At 46.8% G+C, this 16605-nt stretch overlaps 1 protein-coding gene and 1 non-coding gene across 3 annotated transcripts in view; both read right to left on the bottom strand.

Moving 5' to 3' along the window:
• Positions 1-16605, bottom strand: part of LOC135828206 (uncharacterized) — a 63527-nt gene that overhangs the window by 9518 nt on the left and 37404 nt on the right. For both annotated transcript variants that reach the window (XM_065340660.1, XM_065340659.1), the window contains exons 22-30: positions 15899-16006; positions 14781-15131; positions 12771-12848; positions 12399-12481; positions 11911-11983; positions 11302-11343; positions 4515-4577; positions 2905-2988; positions 352-445 (exon numbers count right to left, since the gene is read on the bottom strand). In XM_065340660.1, the coding sequence (XP_065196732.1) occupies positions 352-445; positions 2905-2988; positions 4515-4577; positions 11302-11343; positions 11911-11983; positions 12399-12481; positions 12771-12848; positions 14781-15131; positions 15899-16006 (976 nt within the window). The remainder of the gene's footprint in view (positions 1-351; positions 446-2904; positions 2989-4514; positions 4578-11301; positions 11344-11910; positions 11984-12398; positions 12482-12770; positions 12849-14780; positions 15132-15898; positions 16007-16605) is intronic.
• On the bottom strand, positions 829-902 carry Trnan-guu (transfer RNA asparagine (anticodon GUU)). The gene has a single exon. It is a non-coding gene; the product is annotated as a tRNA-Asn (tRNA).

Genomic DNA, 16605 nt, shown 5'->3' on the forward strand with positions numbered 1-16605 from the left:
TGCTGGTTTATAAAGTGCCGGACTAGAGAGGGACGACTGTATATCTAATGCGCTTTATACTGAAGTCTTTCGTGCTGTTAAGAACTCAGATGGTGAGCCAAGGAAAGGCTTGGTAACATGGAAACATGTGGGCACAAGTTATGCGATCAAGTCTTCCAACTGTCCAACTGTCCGTGGAAAGCCTTAGCACTCCTTGTCAGTTTTGTGCTAGATTGCACGCGTCTGACCGTTCAAAATCTGGCTTAGTTGGTGGACTCAATCGCATAACGTGTGCCCACATTTACCCATGTTACAACGTCTTTCATGCTTTCATATTTTCTATACTGAAGTGCGCGTATTAGCTAGTATTACCGTTCACAGCCAGCGTGAGCTTGTTGCGGCGATATTCCAGGCACATTCGCAGTTGAAACTTGCCCATCGTTGCTTCACTCTTGTTCACCTGGTTCTAAACAGCAAACGGAATGTGTGAAGTGAAAACAAAATCCGGGATCAAATCTGGAACAAAGGCTACTAGCAAGAGTGCATAGACCGCGGAGTGTGCAGCAGCTCCAGGGGAATCATCCAACGGCGACGTTTTTCGCTTAGGTCACAGGGACTCACATGCAGCATCTCACACTGGTTTACATGGTCATTTTACCGTATCACCAAGGTAATTTCTGTTGTGCACCACTGCTCATTGTACAGGTGGTAAAAACAAAAACAAAAACGTCGGCGTGAGATCGGTATTCTGCAGTATAGATGAGGAGCGCACACTCTGGTTTATGTACTCTTGATACTTGCATGGGTCATGAAAAGTCACTTTGCTGAAAAGAAAAAAAAGAAGTATTCCGTCCCCGGGTGGGCTTGAACCACCAACCTTTCGGTTAACAGCCGAACGCGCTAACCGATTGCGCCACGGAGACAGATCCATTTGCCCAAACCAGGCAGGACCTCATATAGAACTGGTACAGACAGGACCAGGACCGTGCAACCATAGCGACCAAAGAACAGTGGCATCATTGAAAAGAATATTGGGCTGTGTATCTCTATGGATACATTATTTATAAAAGATTAAGTTCACAGCAGCATTTCAGAGGTATTTCTGTCAACAGCCAATCAATAAATCTGGAAAAGTCTAGTCTCAAACGTCTTGGAGGAAGGTAAGCGGCATTATTCGGCTGCTACACGTCACTGTAAGGTGACTAGACACTACACGGTCGTTTCACTCTGCGTTGTGCCCTTCGATGCAGGTACATGTAATATGTATTGTCTACACTTCACACATACGTACTACCTTGCACATTAGCATCAACTATCTGGGCCTGCTAACTGTTAGTAGAGGGGTCGCGGAAAGGTGGTTCTTGACCAGGGATTTGTACGACTCTTGACCTGCCCGGTACGCGAACCCGTCGAATTGTTTTTATTGTATTTTTTAGTAGAGGATTCAATAGTAGATGCCGCTGTCTGATGATCGCTGAAATGCGTGCAACTTAAAGTTACAGCTACCCAGCCTTTCGCCTCTGTTGTGTGTGTGTGTGTGTGTGTGTGTGTGTGTGTGTGTGTGTGTGTGTGTGTGTGTCCCATATGGTGCAGTGGTATGTGCAGCGATTTCCAATCGATAGGTTGCGGGTTCGATTCCCGACGACTATGGTCACACACGTCTTTCTTCTCTTTCTCAGACTCCTCCTGACTTTTCTTTCATTCTCCTGGGTGGTTACCAACAGCCAGTGCATGCTGGAGTATGTGGTGTGATGTGTGTGTGTGGAAAAAATGAAAAAAATGAAAAGACCAAAAAGTAGGGATTCACTGGCCAGAAAAAGCCACTTCATAGCTGTGTGGTGTAGACCAGGCTGGATAGTGGCGGTCAATTCTTCAGCCTTGCAAGCTGTTGAATGGTGCAATCCCAGCACAAGCTGCTATGGCTTCTGCTGTAGCATCGCTGTCATCGCCTCCGGCGATGGGCGTCCAATGGTCCAATGGTGTGTGTGTGTGTGCGTGTGTGTGTGTGTGTGTGTGTGTTCGGTTGGTAGGTACACTTATGCCTGATTGTGTTGGGTCTGTTGCCAACAGGCTCATCTGCTTGAAGGTGTAATGTTGTACCTGCCACCTTTGTTGGTTCCAGGGTTCATATACTTTCTATTTGAAGTATACATACCTGTTAACCATGGACTGCTTCTGGCTAGATTAACTCTTGTGTAATCAATGGTGCTAGTGAAGCTTTTATCAGATCCACTCTGATTTAGCCACTCACACTAGTAGCAAATATTACCTTCACTGGGGGCAGGGGTAACTGCAGTTGGATCCCGGGACGGATACCTGATGCCGTCAATCCTTTTTCTGCACCTTGTCCTCACCCACTTACTGAGGTGTGGTGAGCCCGTAAGTGGGATCATTTTCAAGTCCACCCAGAGTTTTGGGGATTTCAGGGGGTGTCGGCCGTTGGGCGGTTCAATAACCAATTGAGTCATCTTTCCAAGATTCCTTTTGAGTCTCTCTCCCCTCTCCCGGGGGGACTCATGTGACCAGTTTTGGCCGTGAGCAACAAGTACAAGTACAAGTACAGTGTGTGTGTTGTGTGTGTGTGTGTGTGTGTGTGTGTGTGTGTGTGTGTGTGTGTGTGCGTGTGCGTGTGTGCGTGTGTGTACAGTGCTGGTCAATGAAATCGGTGCTTGGCGCTCTGTGTCGTATGCAACACTGTACATGCATGTGCATTTGCACTGTGTACGCCTTTTCCTACAAACATTGTACACTGAAGGCAACTGAAATCCGACCCCCCGAGCGGTGCGCTCACATCGCAAAGAATGTGAACCCACCGCTCAGGGGGTCGGATTTCAGTTGCCAACACTGTATGTGCATGTGCACTATGTACGCCTTTTGAAACATTGTACGTGCATCAGTGTGTGTACTGTGTACTGTGTACTGTACCTGTTCTTCCAAGTCCAGGTAGTAGTAGTGCTGTATTAGCTGCTCAGTGGTGAACTGCGCCAGCTCCAGGCCACGCATCAATGCCTGCACAGTGGTGAGATTAAACATGAACTGAGCATGTGGTGAGCTGCTCGTTTGCACCGATAGTTTTACACACAAACTAAACTGCCAAAAGGTAACGAGGCAAAACCGTACACACAGTCAAACTGCAGTGCACATTCACCAAGACTGCTGGAAAGAGTCACAGACGTGACAGAGACCCCAGCGCCATGATCGTCATGGCGCCAATATAGAACTGTGATGCATGTTTTCTTTGACTGCATTCTCAGCATGACAGTTAGAGGTTTGTAGGTAACCCTGCTACGGTTATACACCTCTCTTCTGATCACTTTGTCCTGTTTGCCCGCATACTGTATTACACAATGTCACGTGATGTGAAACACTGTGATGTGCAACTCTGCCATAGTTGCAGCATTATGGCACAGTAGATAGACACAGCACAGGCAGTTGCACACTACAGTCAGACCTCGCATAACCGCGCGCATCCGTTTCCCACAAGATATCCGGATAAGCGAGGGAATCGGATTATCGAACACGCATACTGTATGCATGCATGGCATATGCTGTAAATCGGTAACCAACGGTTTTCTTCCGGATGGCGAGGGATCCGGATAAACGAGGTCTGACTGTACTGCAAGTCAACAAATATTCGGTGCATACTTATTTTCAGCTTTTTTCGGCCTGGTCATGTTTGTTTGTTGCGGCAGAAATTTTGTGTTGCGAAGTTCAGTGTGACAGTGTATACAGGCGGCAGCAGTACAGGCCGAAAATTTGATGCGGCCGAAATGGGTTTTAGCCCTGGGAGGCCGAAATTTGAATGGGCCGAAAGTTTATAGACTGACAATATTATTATTACAAGCTACTGAAGTGTACACATTTTCAGCGCATATAAGCCTCCGACGGCCAAAACACATTCCGACCGCATTCCAATTTCAGCCAGCACCCCCCCCCCCCCCTGTATACTCTGTCATACTGTACTGTATCTTACAAGCAAAATTTCAGCCACAACAAATTTCTGTCCTAGAAGGCCCAGACCGTACATAGGCTAAAATATATACACGCTGAGTATCCGCACCTTTTATTAAACTTACGCCATGATGCAATCTTTCACGACTGCTGTCATTTACACTTTTGCTCTGTGGGTGCATAAACCAGTACCCCGGATTGAATCAATGCTGTTTTCTGATGATTGCTTAGTGGGTCAAACTCGGAGTAAAAACACTTTTTCATCCTCTTATTATTGTTTGCCATATCCATGTGGATGTGGCAAACGGGATTTAGGCCTTTGGCCTCTGGTTGGTGGATCTGATCTATCCTCCCCCACCGTTTAGGAGCCGCATCTGACGCCTGATCATGGGGTGGTGGCGTCCCACGGAAGCGGAAAGGTAGTTCTTGACCAGGGAGTTGTACGACTCCTTGTTCTTGACCTGCCCGGTACGCAAACCCGTTGAATTTATTATTATTATTATTATTATTGTTTACACACTAAGTATTTTGTTGATTGGCGGTGTGTACTGTTCATGCTGCCCATCACTCAGCGGTGTCCCTACCTTGAACTGCGGCGTGTTCAGGGATATCCGCTCCGTGCAGCTCTCGTAGAAACCATACAGGATCTGCCGCAAAGAAAGAAAGAAAAAAAATTATCTGCACAGCATAGCGAGTCACTGAAGAGGAAGCAAAAAACCAACGCTCATAAAATTGAATGCAGAGGTGTGTTTTCGTCTAAGAGGCCAGTCCTCCAACACTCTAATAGTTTGATCTATCCACCTCTCCGCTCTTAGCCTGCATTCTAAACATGGCCCGACGTCGGAGTTCGTCACAGCTTCTGAGTTATTAAACACGTTCTAGATTTGAACAAATTTGGTTTTGGAATTGCTTTCCCATACCTTTCGGCTTGGTATATCGGTGTGAATTTGTGTATAGAATAAACACCGATGTCACAGTGTTTATGGGAATATAAACACTGCTATTAAAACTGAGGGGTATCCAAGGTTTATGTAGTACGAGTACCTGGGATACAGCCCAGATGAAAGTTTGCCCGATTTTTCGATGACCAATGTGACCAACTGGAAGTGACGACCTTGGAGAACACGGCCTTTCCTTGTTGTCTAAGAAATATGCTCCTTTCTAAAAGCGCGCGCAACGTTCGTGCAATTTTTGCGGTATCACCCACAACGGCATGAAGGGCTAGCGCTCAGTTTGATTGTGAGGTTGTGAGTGAAGGTTGTGATTTTCTCTGTGCTATGGCCGAGTCTTCGGAGCCTGAAGAAAAATCGCAATTCGCCTCCAAGTGTGAAGAGGAAAGGCGGAAATTGCTCAGGGATGCTACATCCAAGAGAACTGCTGTTGCCACGGCGACTTGGGTGAATTCTTTCCACGAGTATGTCAGGAAGAAGTTCGAAGACAGTGCCTTGCAATACAACGCCAGCACGGTTACCGCTGAAGAACTCGCCTCTCTCCTCGAGCAATACTGCGCCGATGTCCGGAAGCAGGACGGCAGTCAGTACAAACGCAACAAATTGATCGCCGCTCGAATAGCCCTCGTCTGGCACTTCAGCAACATTGGCCGGAGTTTCGACCTTGTCCATGTCTGGGAGTTCATCACCAGCAACAAAATGCTGAACGTGGTACTGAAAGAGAAGCATCGAAGTGGAAAAGAGACTGCGGACGAGCATAAGAAGAACATCTCCCACGGTGTTTGGACGAAAATCGAAGAATACTTCAATGACGTTGTCACCAGCAACGACCCACCACGGGTGTTTGCAGTGCATGAACTCTGGCCAGTCGTCCCCGTACGCAAAATGCGTACGCATTCGGATCTACCGTACATTTCCTCATGTTTTGGGCGAATCTGAGTGGTACGACGCTGTCGAATTGGGCCTGAATTTGCCCTGAACCAGCCGCTATCGAAGTAAAATTAGGTGTTTTGAAGGCCACACGGGAACACTGCGGCCATATCTTCTTTCCTGTGTCGTTTGTTTGAAAATCGGAGTGTTTTTGAGCTCGTAATTTCGTCTTCGTTGTGGAATGGCCGTGCGTACATTCTCCTTGGAATTACCAAAGTCACATCCCCGTTTATTACATTACTAGGAGTTTTGCCGGCAGCCACGATAGTTTTTATCCCTGCTTCCATACGTCCTTTCATTGAACAGCCAAACGAAACTTTGTGGCGCGCCTTAGTTTTTTGTGGCGGGGGGTCTCAAGTTTGTCACTTCGAGTTGTACACAACAACCACATCAACACCTCAAAAGGACCAAAAAACCAAGTGAGCAAAGTATTTCAACGTTGCGATTTTGCCTGGCCTGCTGTGAAGATGGAGACTTCTACTCGGTAGCAGATACTCGTACCAATAAGCTGGGAGGGAGAGCGTGGCGAGTAAAATGTTGGGATGAAAAGAGCCACATTCTCTCTCGGAAAAGGTCGTCGTTCCAACACACTTGCTCTACCCAGATCTCCAGAAGGCTAGATTTTGCATGCACGTGCGAGATTCGCATCCGCCGCGCACATAGCCAGAGTCGAAATTTTTGTACTCTCGGATTTGCCGCCATCTTGACGAGTGGCCACTGCGAAACACCCGTGCCACGTAAGCTCACGATATACGTCTGGCTCCTGGCATCCAGCGATTTCTGTTTACGAGGTGGTGAGCTGCAAGTCCGCCTGAAGAAGGATGATTTGGTCTTCTCCACGGTCGATGGAAAGGAGAGCATTTCCATCGCAACTGACTTCATCACGAAGAACAGCCGTGGTGGTCTCACCGGCAAGGGATTCCAGTCCAAAGGCGTTATCGACGATGAGCAGCAGGTTGCCACTGTGAAGCGGTACGCCAGCAAGCTGCATTCTCAGATAGATTGGCTGTTTCAGCGCGCCCGAGTTGGAAAAGGTGAGGTCGTACCCTCTGATATGCCGTGCTGGTTTGTCAAGAGCCCACTGTCTCACAATATGCTTGGAATGATGGTGAAAGAGTTGGTGGACAAGCCGTTGATTATTCACTCTCATTGTAATATCAAAAAGTATTCTTTCTAGACCAAAGAGTGGTATATTTGATAACATTTAATAACGATAGAAATTTTTACGATACTTCTCCAGACGTTTCGTTGTTCTGAACAACATCGTCAGTGGATAAAGAATTCTTTATCTTTCTTTATCCACTGACGATGTTGTTCAGAACAACGAAACGTCTGGAGAAGTATCGTAAAAATTTCTATCGTTATTAAATGTTATCAAATATACCACTCTTTTGTCGTCGGGGGGTTTTAATCCTCGCACGATAGCCCTTCCGATTACTCTCTTATACATCACACGCACGCCACACTCAGAGGACAGATTATTTTCGTCTTACTCCACTATGTTGTCCCTGCCCTTTTGGCACGTGTGTGCCCCTTTTGGCACGTTGGTGCGGACTGCGCCGGCTGGAGATTATCATACATGTTCTTCTTGTTGTGCGCATGCTTGCATGCTTATCGTGCGCATTCTGGTTGTTTTGGGTGCCTTCTTCCCGAGACTCTCCTTGGAACAACAATGATTATCTGTCCTCTGAGTGTGGCGTACGTGTGATGGATGTATAAGAGTAATCGGAAGGGCTATCGTGCGAGGGATTAAAACCCCCCGACGACAATTGGCGCCCAGCTAGTGGCATCGTTTCCCACGACCCTGAGATCGTTTTCGTTTTCGCCGTGGCTTCAAATCTTGTCTTCTCCACGCGTCCTCGCCATGGCTCCGCTTTGCTCCATCTGCTCAACCCTGTCCTCGGAGCTCCTACTCAGGTGAGCATGCTTTGTCTGCCCTGCGTAATGTTTGGTACCTTGTACGTAGTTCTCCTGGTACTAGTCTTCGATTTGGGATTTTCAAAATAATTGTTTCGCTTCGTGGCATTGAAGTCCCGGGTTGTTCTCTTGTGTACGAGTACCTCGTTCGAGCCTCGCTCCTGTTAGTACATGATTGTGGCCCACGTTGTGTGTGCGGTGTTTTGAACCAGTGTACATTGTCGCCCTCCGGCCTCTGGCTGTTCGAGTGGTCGTGTGCACTGTGTTTCACACCTTCTGACTTGAAAGTTTGTTGTCCTAGCTGTCGTGCATGCTCATCGTGTTGCTTGGTACGTCATCATGGTAGTCAGCATGGGTAGCTTTGCTCGTGTTTGCTTACTCGCCCTGTGTTGTGCACTGGTGCACGTCGTTTCGGTGTCGTCGGACTGCTCCGATCCTGTGTCGTTCGATTTGTTTCAGTTTGGTAGATATCCCCATCGATTTACTCGATGTGGTGGCACTCCGTCGTTTCCAGTTTCAAGTACAAGTGCTTTCTTTTCGTTTTACTAGTATTCATGTTTTGTGTCGAGCGTTTTAGTGCTCCGCCTGGTTGTCCCGCTCATGTGGAAAGGCTGACGCCCAGTGGTGTAACATGCTTCTGAGATTCTCGTTGACGGTCCGGGTGGCAATATTTCTGTGAGCGTGTTGTTTGGTATTTGTGTTTTGGCACGTGGGTCTCTTCATTTCACCTAGGGGGGCGTCCGATCATGGTGAGCCACGGTCTGCCTGGTGGGCTGGTGGGATCCAGCGCTTATTTGTATCGGTTCGCCTTGCGGGTGTTCGGTTTCCGTGTTTTGCTGGCTGGCCTTTGTGCGTCCCAGTAGGGTTCAGGACGGTGTTTTTTTTGTGTTTCGTGAGCGGATGTGTTTCACGCGTGATATTCAGGTTCAATCCCTGTGGGGTTTTTTCAGGTTAGAGACCTGTGGGTTTTTCAGGTTAGAGGCCTGTGGTTATTCAGGGTAGCGCCCTGTGGTTTTTCTATGTTAATTTTTGTTTGCGTATTGGTGACCGATTTGTTTGTGTGCTATCTGGTGTCCTCATGGATAGACTGCCCCTGTATCCGTAGGCTTGTTCAATGTTGCTGTTCTGCCATTCCTTCTTGTGGTTTTTCTTGTCTGAATTTTGGCTCCTAGTATTGCTGAGATGTTTGCGTCAGTCCGTGTTTCTTTCTTTCTGTGTGTGTCTCTGTGAGTTTTCGTAGCCCCATCGGCTGCGCGATGGTTTTCCGGACAACTCCTGTGCTGTCAGATGACTGGTCACCCAGTTCAGCTGCCGCGGTCTTCGCAGTAGCGTCGGTTTGCCTTGGATTCGCACCAGGGCGAGGTGGTTGTTTTCCGGGGGCCCACGCCTGAAAGATGGCGGTTCCCTCTATGGGTGGGCCCAGTCTGTTTTCTTTCCACCCCTTTGCTTTGGCTTTTCCCCCGTTGTCCGGAGTTACTAATGTATCCTACTGTTTTGGCCCTGCGTATCTGCATGTGCATGTTGTTCACATTTGATTTCTTTTTCTCCTGTCTGTCTTCTCGTTTTGTTTTCTTTTCTCCCATCCTCAGGAGAGGATGCATTTTTTTTCATGTGGAAGTATGTTGTCCCTGCCCTTTTGGCACGTGTGTGCCCCTTTTGGCACGTTGGTGCGGACTGCGCCGGCTGGAGATTATCATACATGTTCTTCTTGTTGTGCGCATGCTTGCATGCTTATCGTGCGCATTCTGGTTGTTTTGGGTGCCTTCTTCCTGAGACTCTCCTTGGAACAACAATGATTATCTGTCCTCTGAGTGTGGCGTACGTGTGATGGATGTATAAGAGTAATCGGAAGGGCTATCGTGCGAGGGATTAAAACCCCCCCGACGACACTTTGGTCTAGAAAGAATACTTTTTGATATAATGATGGTGAAGATGATTTCCGAATCTGCTGGCTTGTCAACTGTGTATACTAATCATTGTGTACGTGCTACGAGCATTGTTAGGTTGCGTGAAGCTGGCTTTGAAGATCGTATACTGTAAATACAGTAAAACCTGTAACTAACGACCACCGTGACTAGCGACCGGCCTGGTACTACCGACCACTTTGTCAGGCACGGACGGTCTCACATTCAAAATGCACTGTGACTAGCGACTACCTGCTGAACGCGACCAGCGACCGCCTTTTCTTGTCCCAATGTCGAATTTTGACCCGTAACTAGCGACCGCGATGTAGCAAATCAAACATTGCTTGAAGCTCCTTCTCGAAATTTTGATGATTTTCCATGGTCGTTTCGACACTACAGCTGGACAAATGAGCGCAGTCTCATTTTTACTGTGGAATCAGTGTGGACTGCACTACACCTGTCATAATTTCAAGTGCTGTCAAGAACAAACATGATAGGAAACGTCTTGGAGAGCGCATCCAAAGTGCTCTTTGATCGATGTTACTACTGGAAGGAGAAACTCTGTCGAAGTGCAATCACACAGCTCAGTCACCAGGTCACACTGACAGTCTGTGCTGGCTGGAGTCGATAGACTAGTCCACTGCCTGGCCAGGCCAGCGCTGCTCTGGAAACCCAGTAAGTCGACATACGTGTCAAAAGGTCGTATCGCTTCCGGTGTATAAAAAACTTGATTTTCTCTCTCTCCAAGTGTTGTATGATCTGAAAGAAGAATGCCAGTGCGCAAGTGGTGGGGGATTGTATCATCTGCATTTTGACATACATATCATATAATGGGATCCATATTATGGTCGAGCGGTGCAAACCTCTAACTAAAGACCACCTGCCACTAACGACCACTTTTCCGGGCACCAAGGGGTGGTCGTTAGTTACAGGTTTTACTGTATACAAAATTTCGGCGCTGCAAAATTTCGGCACTTCACGATTTTTGACATTTCGGCGGCGATTTATTTTCGGCGTGGGGTAGAGGGCATGGTATAGTGCGACAGATGCTGTGAAAAATTTCATCGGCGTTTTAATTTAGGCGTTTTGGGTCGGTGCCGAATATAGCCGAAATTATATAGCTGCCGAAAATTTGTATATTTACAGTAATCATTTCTGTTACTGGCCACAGGAATGTACAATCATTGTCCTCTCACGATTCGCTCTGAACGAAGGACTGCACTAAGTTCGCTGCTGCTCTTGACAAGAAGCCAATCCCACCTCAGGTTCTGCCTTCTTTCTATTTTTTTCTTTTTTAATTGGAGAGAAATCCAAATCCTAAGTCCCTTGAAAATCGAAACGTTACAACCTCAAAGTATATACCCCAAGTTAAAGTGGTGAATATTATAACCCCCAGTTATAGATCACAGGAATTAGTGGGGGTTAATATGAGCTGGGTATAAAAATAAATATCGCACTGCTTTTGGGCTCTAATTTTCAAATTGGTTTCAGCAGAGACCGCCTAGGGCACTTACCCAGAAGTACATGTAAATTGAACTTGAAATCGTGATGGATTGCACCACCCCAGGATAACTTACCTCCAGACACACCAGGGTAGGGTACTGACAGGTATCCAAGGACCGTCTAACTCCTAAGCATCAGTACATCCTCTCTAGATGTCTAGTGCTCACCTTAACGGCATCATAGGCTAGGTGACAGTGATCACGAGACATCTATACACATGCAGACACATCAACACCGTCACATGCAGGCACATCAACACACTCACATGCAGACACATCGACACAGTCACAGGCACAAACACATTACACGACTGGCGTGCAAACTCGGTCGGACCAAGCATTCTGCATCAGGCATATCTGTGGGGGCGATGCATCCCACCTGCACTGCTTCTTGATAATCAACTGTTTTCCCATGGTTCTCTCATAGTTCCTCATTTCCTTTGTTCATTTGGCTTATGCGAAGACTAGCCAAGCTTGCTTGGTGATGTCAATGCGAACAGGCTTATAATAATAATAATCTCTCATAGTCTTTTGCATTTAATCTGGTACCCGGGAGAGGATCTAGCGTCACATAACCCAAAGGAGAATTCAGCAAATTCAGAAAACATTCCCTCGTGTAATAAATATGCAGGGAAAATGTAAAACATTTCATTTTCGAATTACGCTACGAAGTGACTGAGATATGACCAACTCGTTGCACACAAACAGAACACTGGAGACATGGTCCCCTATGAGATGATCTCCAGTAATGGATAAGACAGCAAGCCAGTGACTTACTCCTTTAGCTAGCCTGGCCTTGATTGCACCATGTACACAGCTGGTGCATAGCGACCACAGGCTGTCCAGAAAACTATGCACGTACACACACACCCATGCATGAATGCACGCGTACACACACACACACACACACACACACACACACACACACATGTGAGCAGCAAACGCTCACATGTGCACACACATGTACATACGCACATACACACATTCAAGCAAGCAAGCATGCACGCACACGCGCACACGCACACACACATATAACAGGTACAGGAACGTACAGTCATGCGAACGTCATAATGTACGAACATTCATACGAGCTGATATACACACACAAATACCCACACGTGCACGCAAGCACTCATGCACACACGCACTCAGCTGCATAGACATTATTTAAAAAACAAACATACCCATACATACACGAGCTTAATAATTATGGAATGCACTCGGCGCAAGCACCTAAACTGCTTTACAATCACAATTACACTCACCAATCAAAGTACGTCTGGGGAACGTTACGACATATTAACTGAGAGATAAGCTGTGAGCTGTGGAGAAGTAGAGGTTGAACAACCTGCAAGACAAGACAGAACTGCTGTTGAAACAATACTTGGGTGACACAGAACACAAAGAAGAGAAACACAATCGGGGAGGAAGAGAGAGTGGAAGAGGGAGAGAGTGGAAGAGGGAGAGAGCGGAAGAGGGAGAGAGAGAGACGACAGAATTTCCATACCCAGAGCAAAGTCCTATCCAACTGTAATACATATAAAGAGACTTCGGGTATAACGACACTTTGCGAAAGAGGACACGTTTTGATACCCCGCCAAGTGTCGTTATAAGCGAAGTTGACTGTATCTGTTTACCTGTGCTGCCAGATCAATTGTGTATTTGTGAGTGACCTTGACCAGCTCAGTCACATCACGGTCAAACACTGAACGGATCTATACCAAGAACACAGCAACACACACCCATACAGTACATTCACACATGAACGCCAGCATAATCGTACACTGTTGGCAGCTCACACACGCGTGCATGGATGCACGCGTGTGCACACACGCAAGCACGCACGCACGCGCACGCACACATGCATGCACGCACGTGTATGCACACACACGCACAAATGCACACACAACACTCAGCAATATAAGTTTGGGTGGTGGAAAGTATCGGGAAAAAATGAGGCTATAAGGAGGTTTAGCACTACGTAGAAACGCGAAAACGCTACGTATCTGGCGTACTACGTTTCCGGCCAAAATCACACCGCAGGATGTAACGTTTCGAAAGTAACAAGGCTGTTACCCTCGTTCTGCCAGAACGCTATGCATCTACACAGAGTTGCAGTTTTGACCATCTTTTCTTGTATTCGATTTTTTAGGACAAAATTTTTCGGAGTGATCATGGCGCAGCTCAGAGGTACCGGTGTGCCTTTGGCAGCAGGTCAAGGTGCAGCACCGCTGTATATATATATATATATATATATATATATATTTTTTTTTTATACGAAAGTCCACTATATTCCCGAATATGTGCGAGAAGTGGTGGCGGGGCCAGGCTGCTCTGCCGACCTCAAAGGTCTCGGCGTCTACGCAGACAAAGCGCGCCATAATGCAGTATTCCTCCACCCCCCCGCCCCTTCCCCCAGTCTCAAACTCCTGCTCTCCCTCTGGTATATGTTCAACGAAATCAAACTCCTCTTCTCCCTCTCAGCCCACGCCGAAACCTGCAATCCCTTCTGATGTGCGTGACCAGTTCAAACAACATCACCGTATTTGTGCAAGTGTACGTCAAGTTTCATCGCGCTACTTCCAGCGTGTCAAGGGCTGTGAAAGCTGAGGGCGCCTATAATTATGCACTTTGGGTCGGACCTCACCTACAACAACTCCAGTACACTAACAGGTATGTTGTTAATGCCATCGCTGACGGGTGATTATTCTCACCGCATACACAGATGCCAGTGCTTTGTTGAGCATACGGCTTTTGGGCGTATAAAACTGTGTGTGATCGGTCACTTTCCATGCTCTGTGCAGCCTCACTCAATTCCTGTCCTGTTCATTCTGTCTTGGTATTTTCCATCCGTACAGTTCGCATTTTTTGTTCCTTTGGTGTCTTTTCTCCCTTGAAAGTCGGGTGTGTTCTATTTCTATGTAGTATCCCTGCTGATGCCCTCCTGGGTGAACATTTGGGACAATCTACTGTACGTGATGTAGCCAAGGACTGTTCGTGTGGTGCGAATTGGGTGTACTGAAATAGTATTTAGAAAGGAAAAGGACATATGGACATATGGACATATGGAAACATCAACATCCGAGTTCGAAATAGTATTTCTAAGTAAATAAAATAGATGAGTGAAGTGGTGCTGTCTTGTAGGTGTGTCGAGTGGAAGGTTCGATGGGCTTCTCTTGTGCTCTGGATGGCAGCCGTGAGTCAGTCAAGTGTCTAGTCAAGTCGGCTGAAAAGCGTGAGCTCCCGTGTGGGGGAGCAAACCCTTTGCTAAAAGACACAAACAACCAAAAAACCTTTCCCTTGATACCTTGATCATCTTGGTTTACCATTCAGTGATGTAATCTGACTGAAGACCATCACGAGAAAATGTTTTTACTGTTTCCTGATGATCACGTAGTGCGTGAAACTCGGAGTAAAAAAAAACCAGTTTTTTTGTCCTCTTATCATGGTTTGAAGTAGCTCTGCCTCTCGGTGTTGATCACTCTCTTGGACAGCCTGGAACCTCTCTGGTTTTTTTTAAGACCATCACGAGAAATCGTTCTCAGAGAAACCAAACCACTCCATTGATGATGTGTATATATGCATGTAATAATAGCTGTGCATTTTGTACGGTTCATTGCGATTCTTAAAACAAAACAAACCCTTACACTTTCCAGTGCTTCTGCAAACGTGGCTCTCAGCCTGACGTTGAGATCGTCGCGTAGTGACAGGAGCACGCGGTCCAGAACGTTGCGTAGCTGAGCATCCAGGTCGGTGTGAGACGGTTCGACGGCAGTGCCTCGACCGTACCCAACATGTCTCGACTGCTCGCCACCATGAGCAGCTAGACCCGAGGACGCGGATAGCAGAGATGATGAGAACGATGGCGCACTGATTGCTAGTGTGGGTGTAACAGCAGTAGTGCCACCACGCTGCCCTAGCGGCTGAACGCGCTCCAGCAGCTGTAACTCCACACCGGCCTTCAGCACGTGCTGAATGTTGCAAAGGAAAACACAGCCCTGCGCAGAATACACACACAGTGATCAAACAAACGTACACGTGCTCAGAGCGCCAGTTAACTGATGATTGCTTTGACTAGACACACAATACAACAACAGAGATCCTATGCACCGTGCATCAGCTAGCATGATTGTACCACACACCATGCGTCACAGACCTACATACAACGTCGCAAGCACACCAACAGAAGGACAAGCTACCAACTACTTGACAAAAAGTAAAATTTATGTTACATCAAAGCTACTTCAAACGAGAGTTTCACGAATGCCATAATGTCCTATGAGCAAGCATAGATCCTTCCCCTGACGTTCCCGTAGTACTGATGATGTCAGTGCTGCCAACCTTCCGTATTTTTTCCGTATCTGTACGGAAATTCACTCCTTTGTCCGCAGTACGGAAATTAACCGAAATTGTACGGAAAACTGAGAAGCATGGATCTGCTGACTATGAACTAGTTTTACACACGACTACGTGCTTTACCTGCGCATGTACATGTATGCAGAGCACATATAACTGCGAAGCATACGCTAAAACAGTATTCCATTCGACTCAGCACCCCGACAACTACAACTAAACTGGTGAAAATTTGATTTTAGCCTTTACCTCCCCTTTTAAAAATATTCATTATCTTCGCAAAAAATACATTATAAATCATGGGATTAAAAAAATTGGTAGTACGTAAAAAAAACTCTGGAAAATACAGAAATTCAGCCGCCCGAGTACGCAAATCAGACCGAGTAGGTTGGTAGCACTGTGATGTACGTACATGTAGTGTCACATCCACACTGCCACTATTGTCCACCGTGAAGAAACGCAACTCCTTCAGCGCCAGCAGCAGCTGTATCGTATACTGCCGGCATATTCCAGTCAGCACCTGCAGCAGATGCACATACGAGTACACACGTGTACACATACACCACACACACACACAAACACACACACACATACACACACACACACATACACCACACACACACACATACACCACACACACACACATACACACACACACACACACACATACACCACACACACACACATACACACACACACACACATACACACACATACACACACACACACACACATACACACACACACACATACACCACACACACACACATACACACACACACACACATACACACACATACACACACACACACACACACACACACACACACACACACACACACACATACACACACATACACATACACACACACACACACACACACACACACATACACACACACACACACACACACACACACACACATACACACACATACACACACACACACATACACACACACATACACACACATACACACACATACACCACACACACACATACACCACACACACATGCACATAATGATGGCCACGACGTATACATCTCCTGGAAGATAAAGGACAATGCCCCATCATACAATAATCTGTCTTAGAGAATCACCTCTCTTTAGAGACCAT

This window comes from Sycon ciliatum, chromosome 12 (genome assembly GCF_964019385.1).
Source record: "Sycon ciliatum chromosome 12, ocSycCili1.1, whole genome shotgun sequence".
NCBI classification, from domain to species: domain Eukaryota; kingdom Metazoa; phylum Porifera; class Calcarea; order Leucosolenida; family Sycettidae; genus Sycon; species Sycon ciliatum.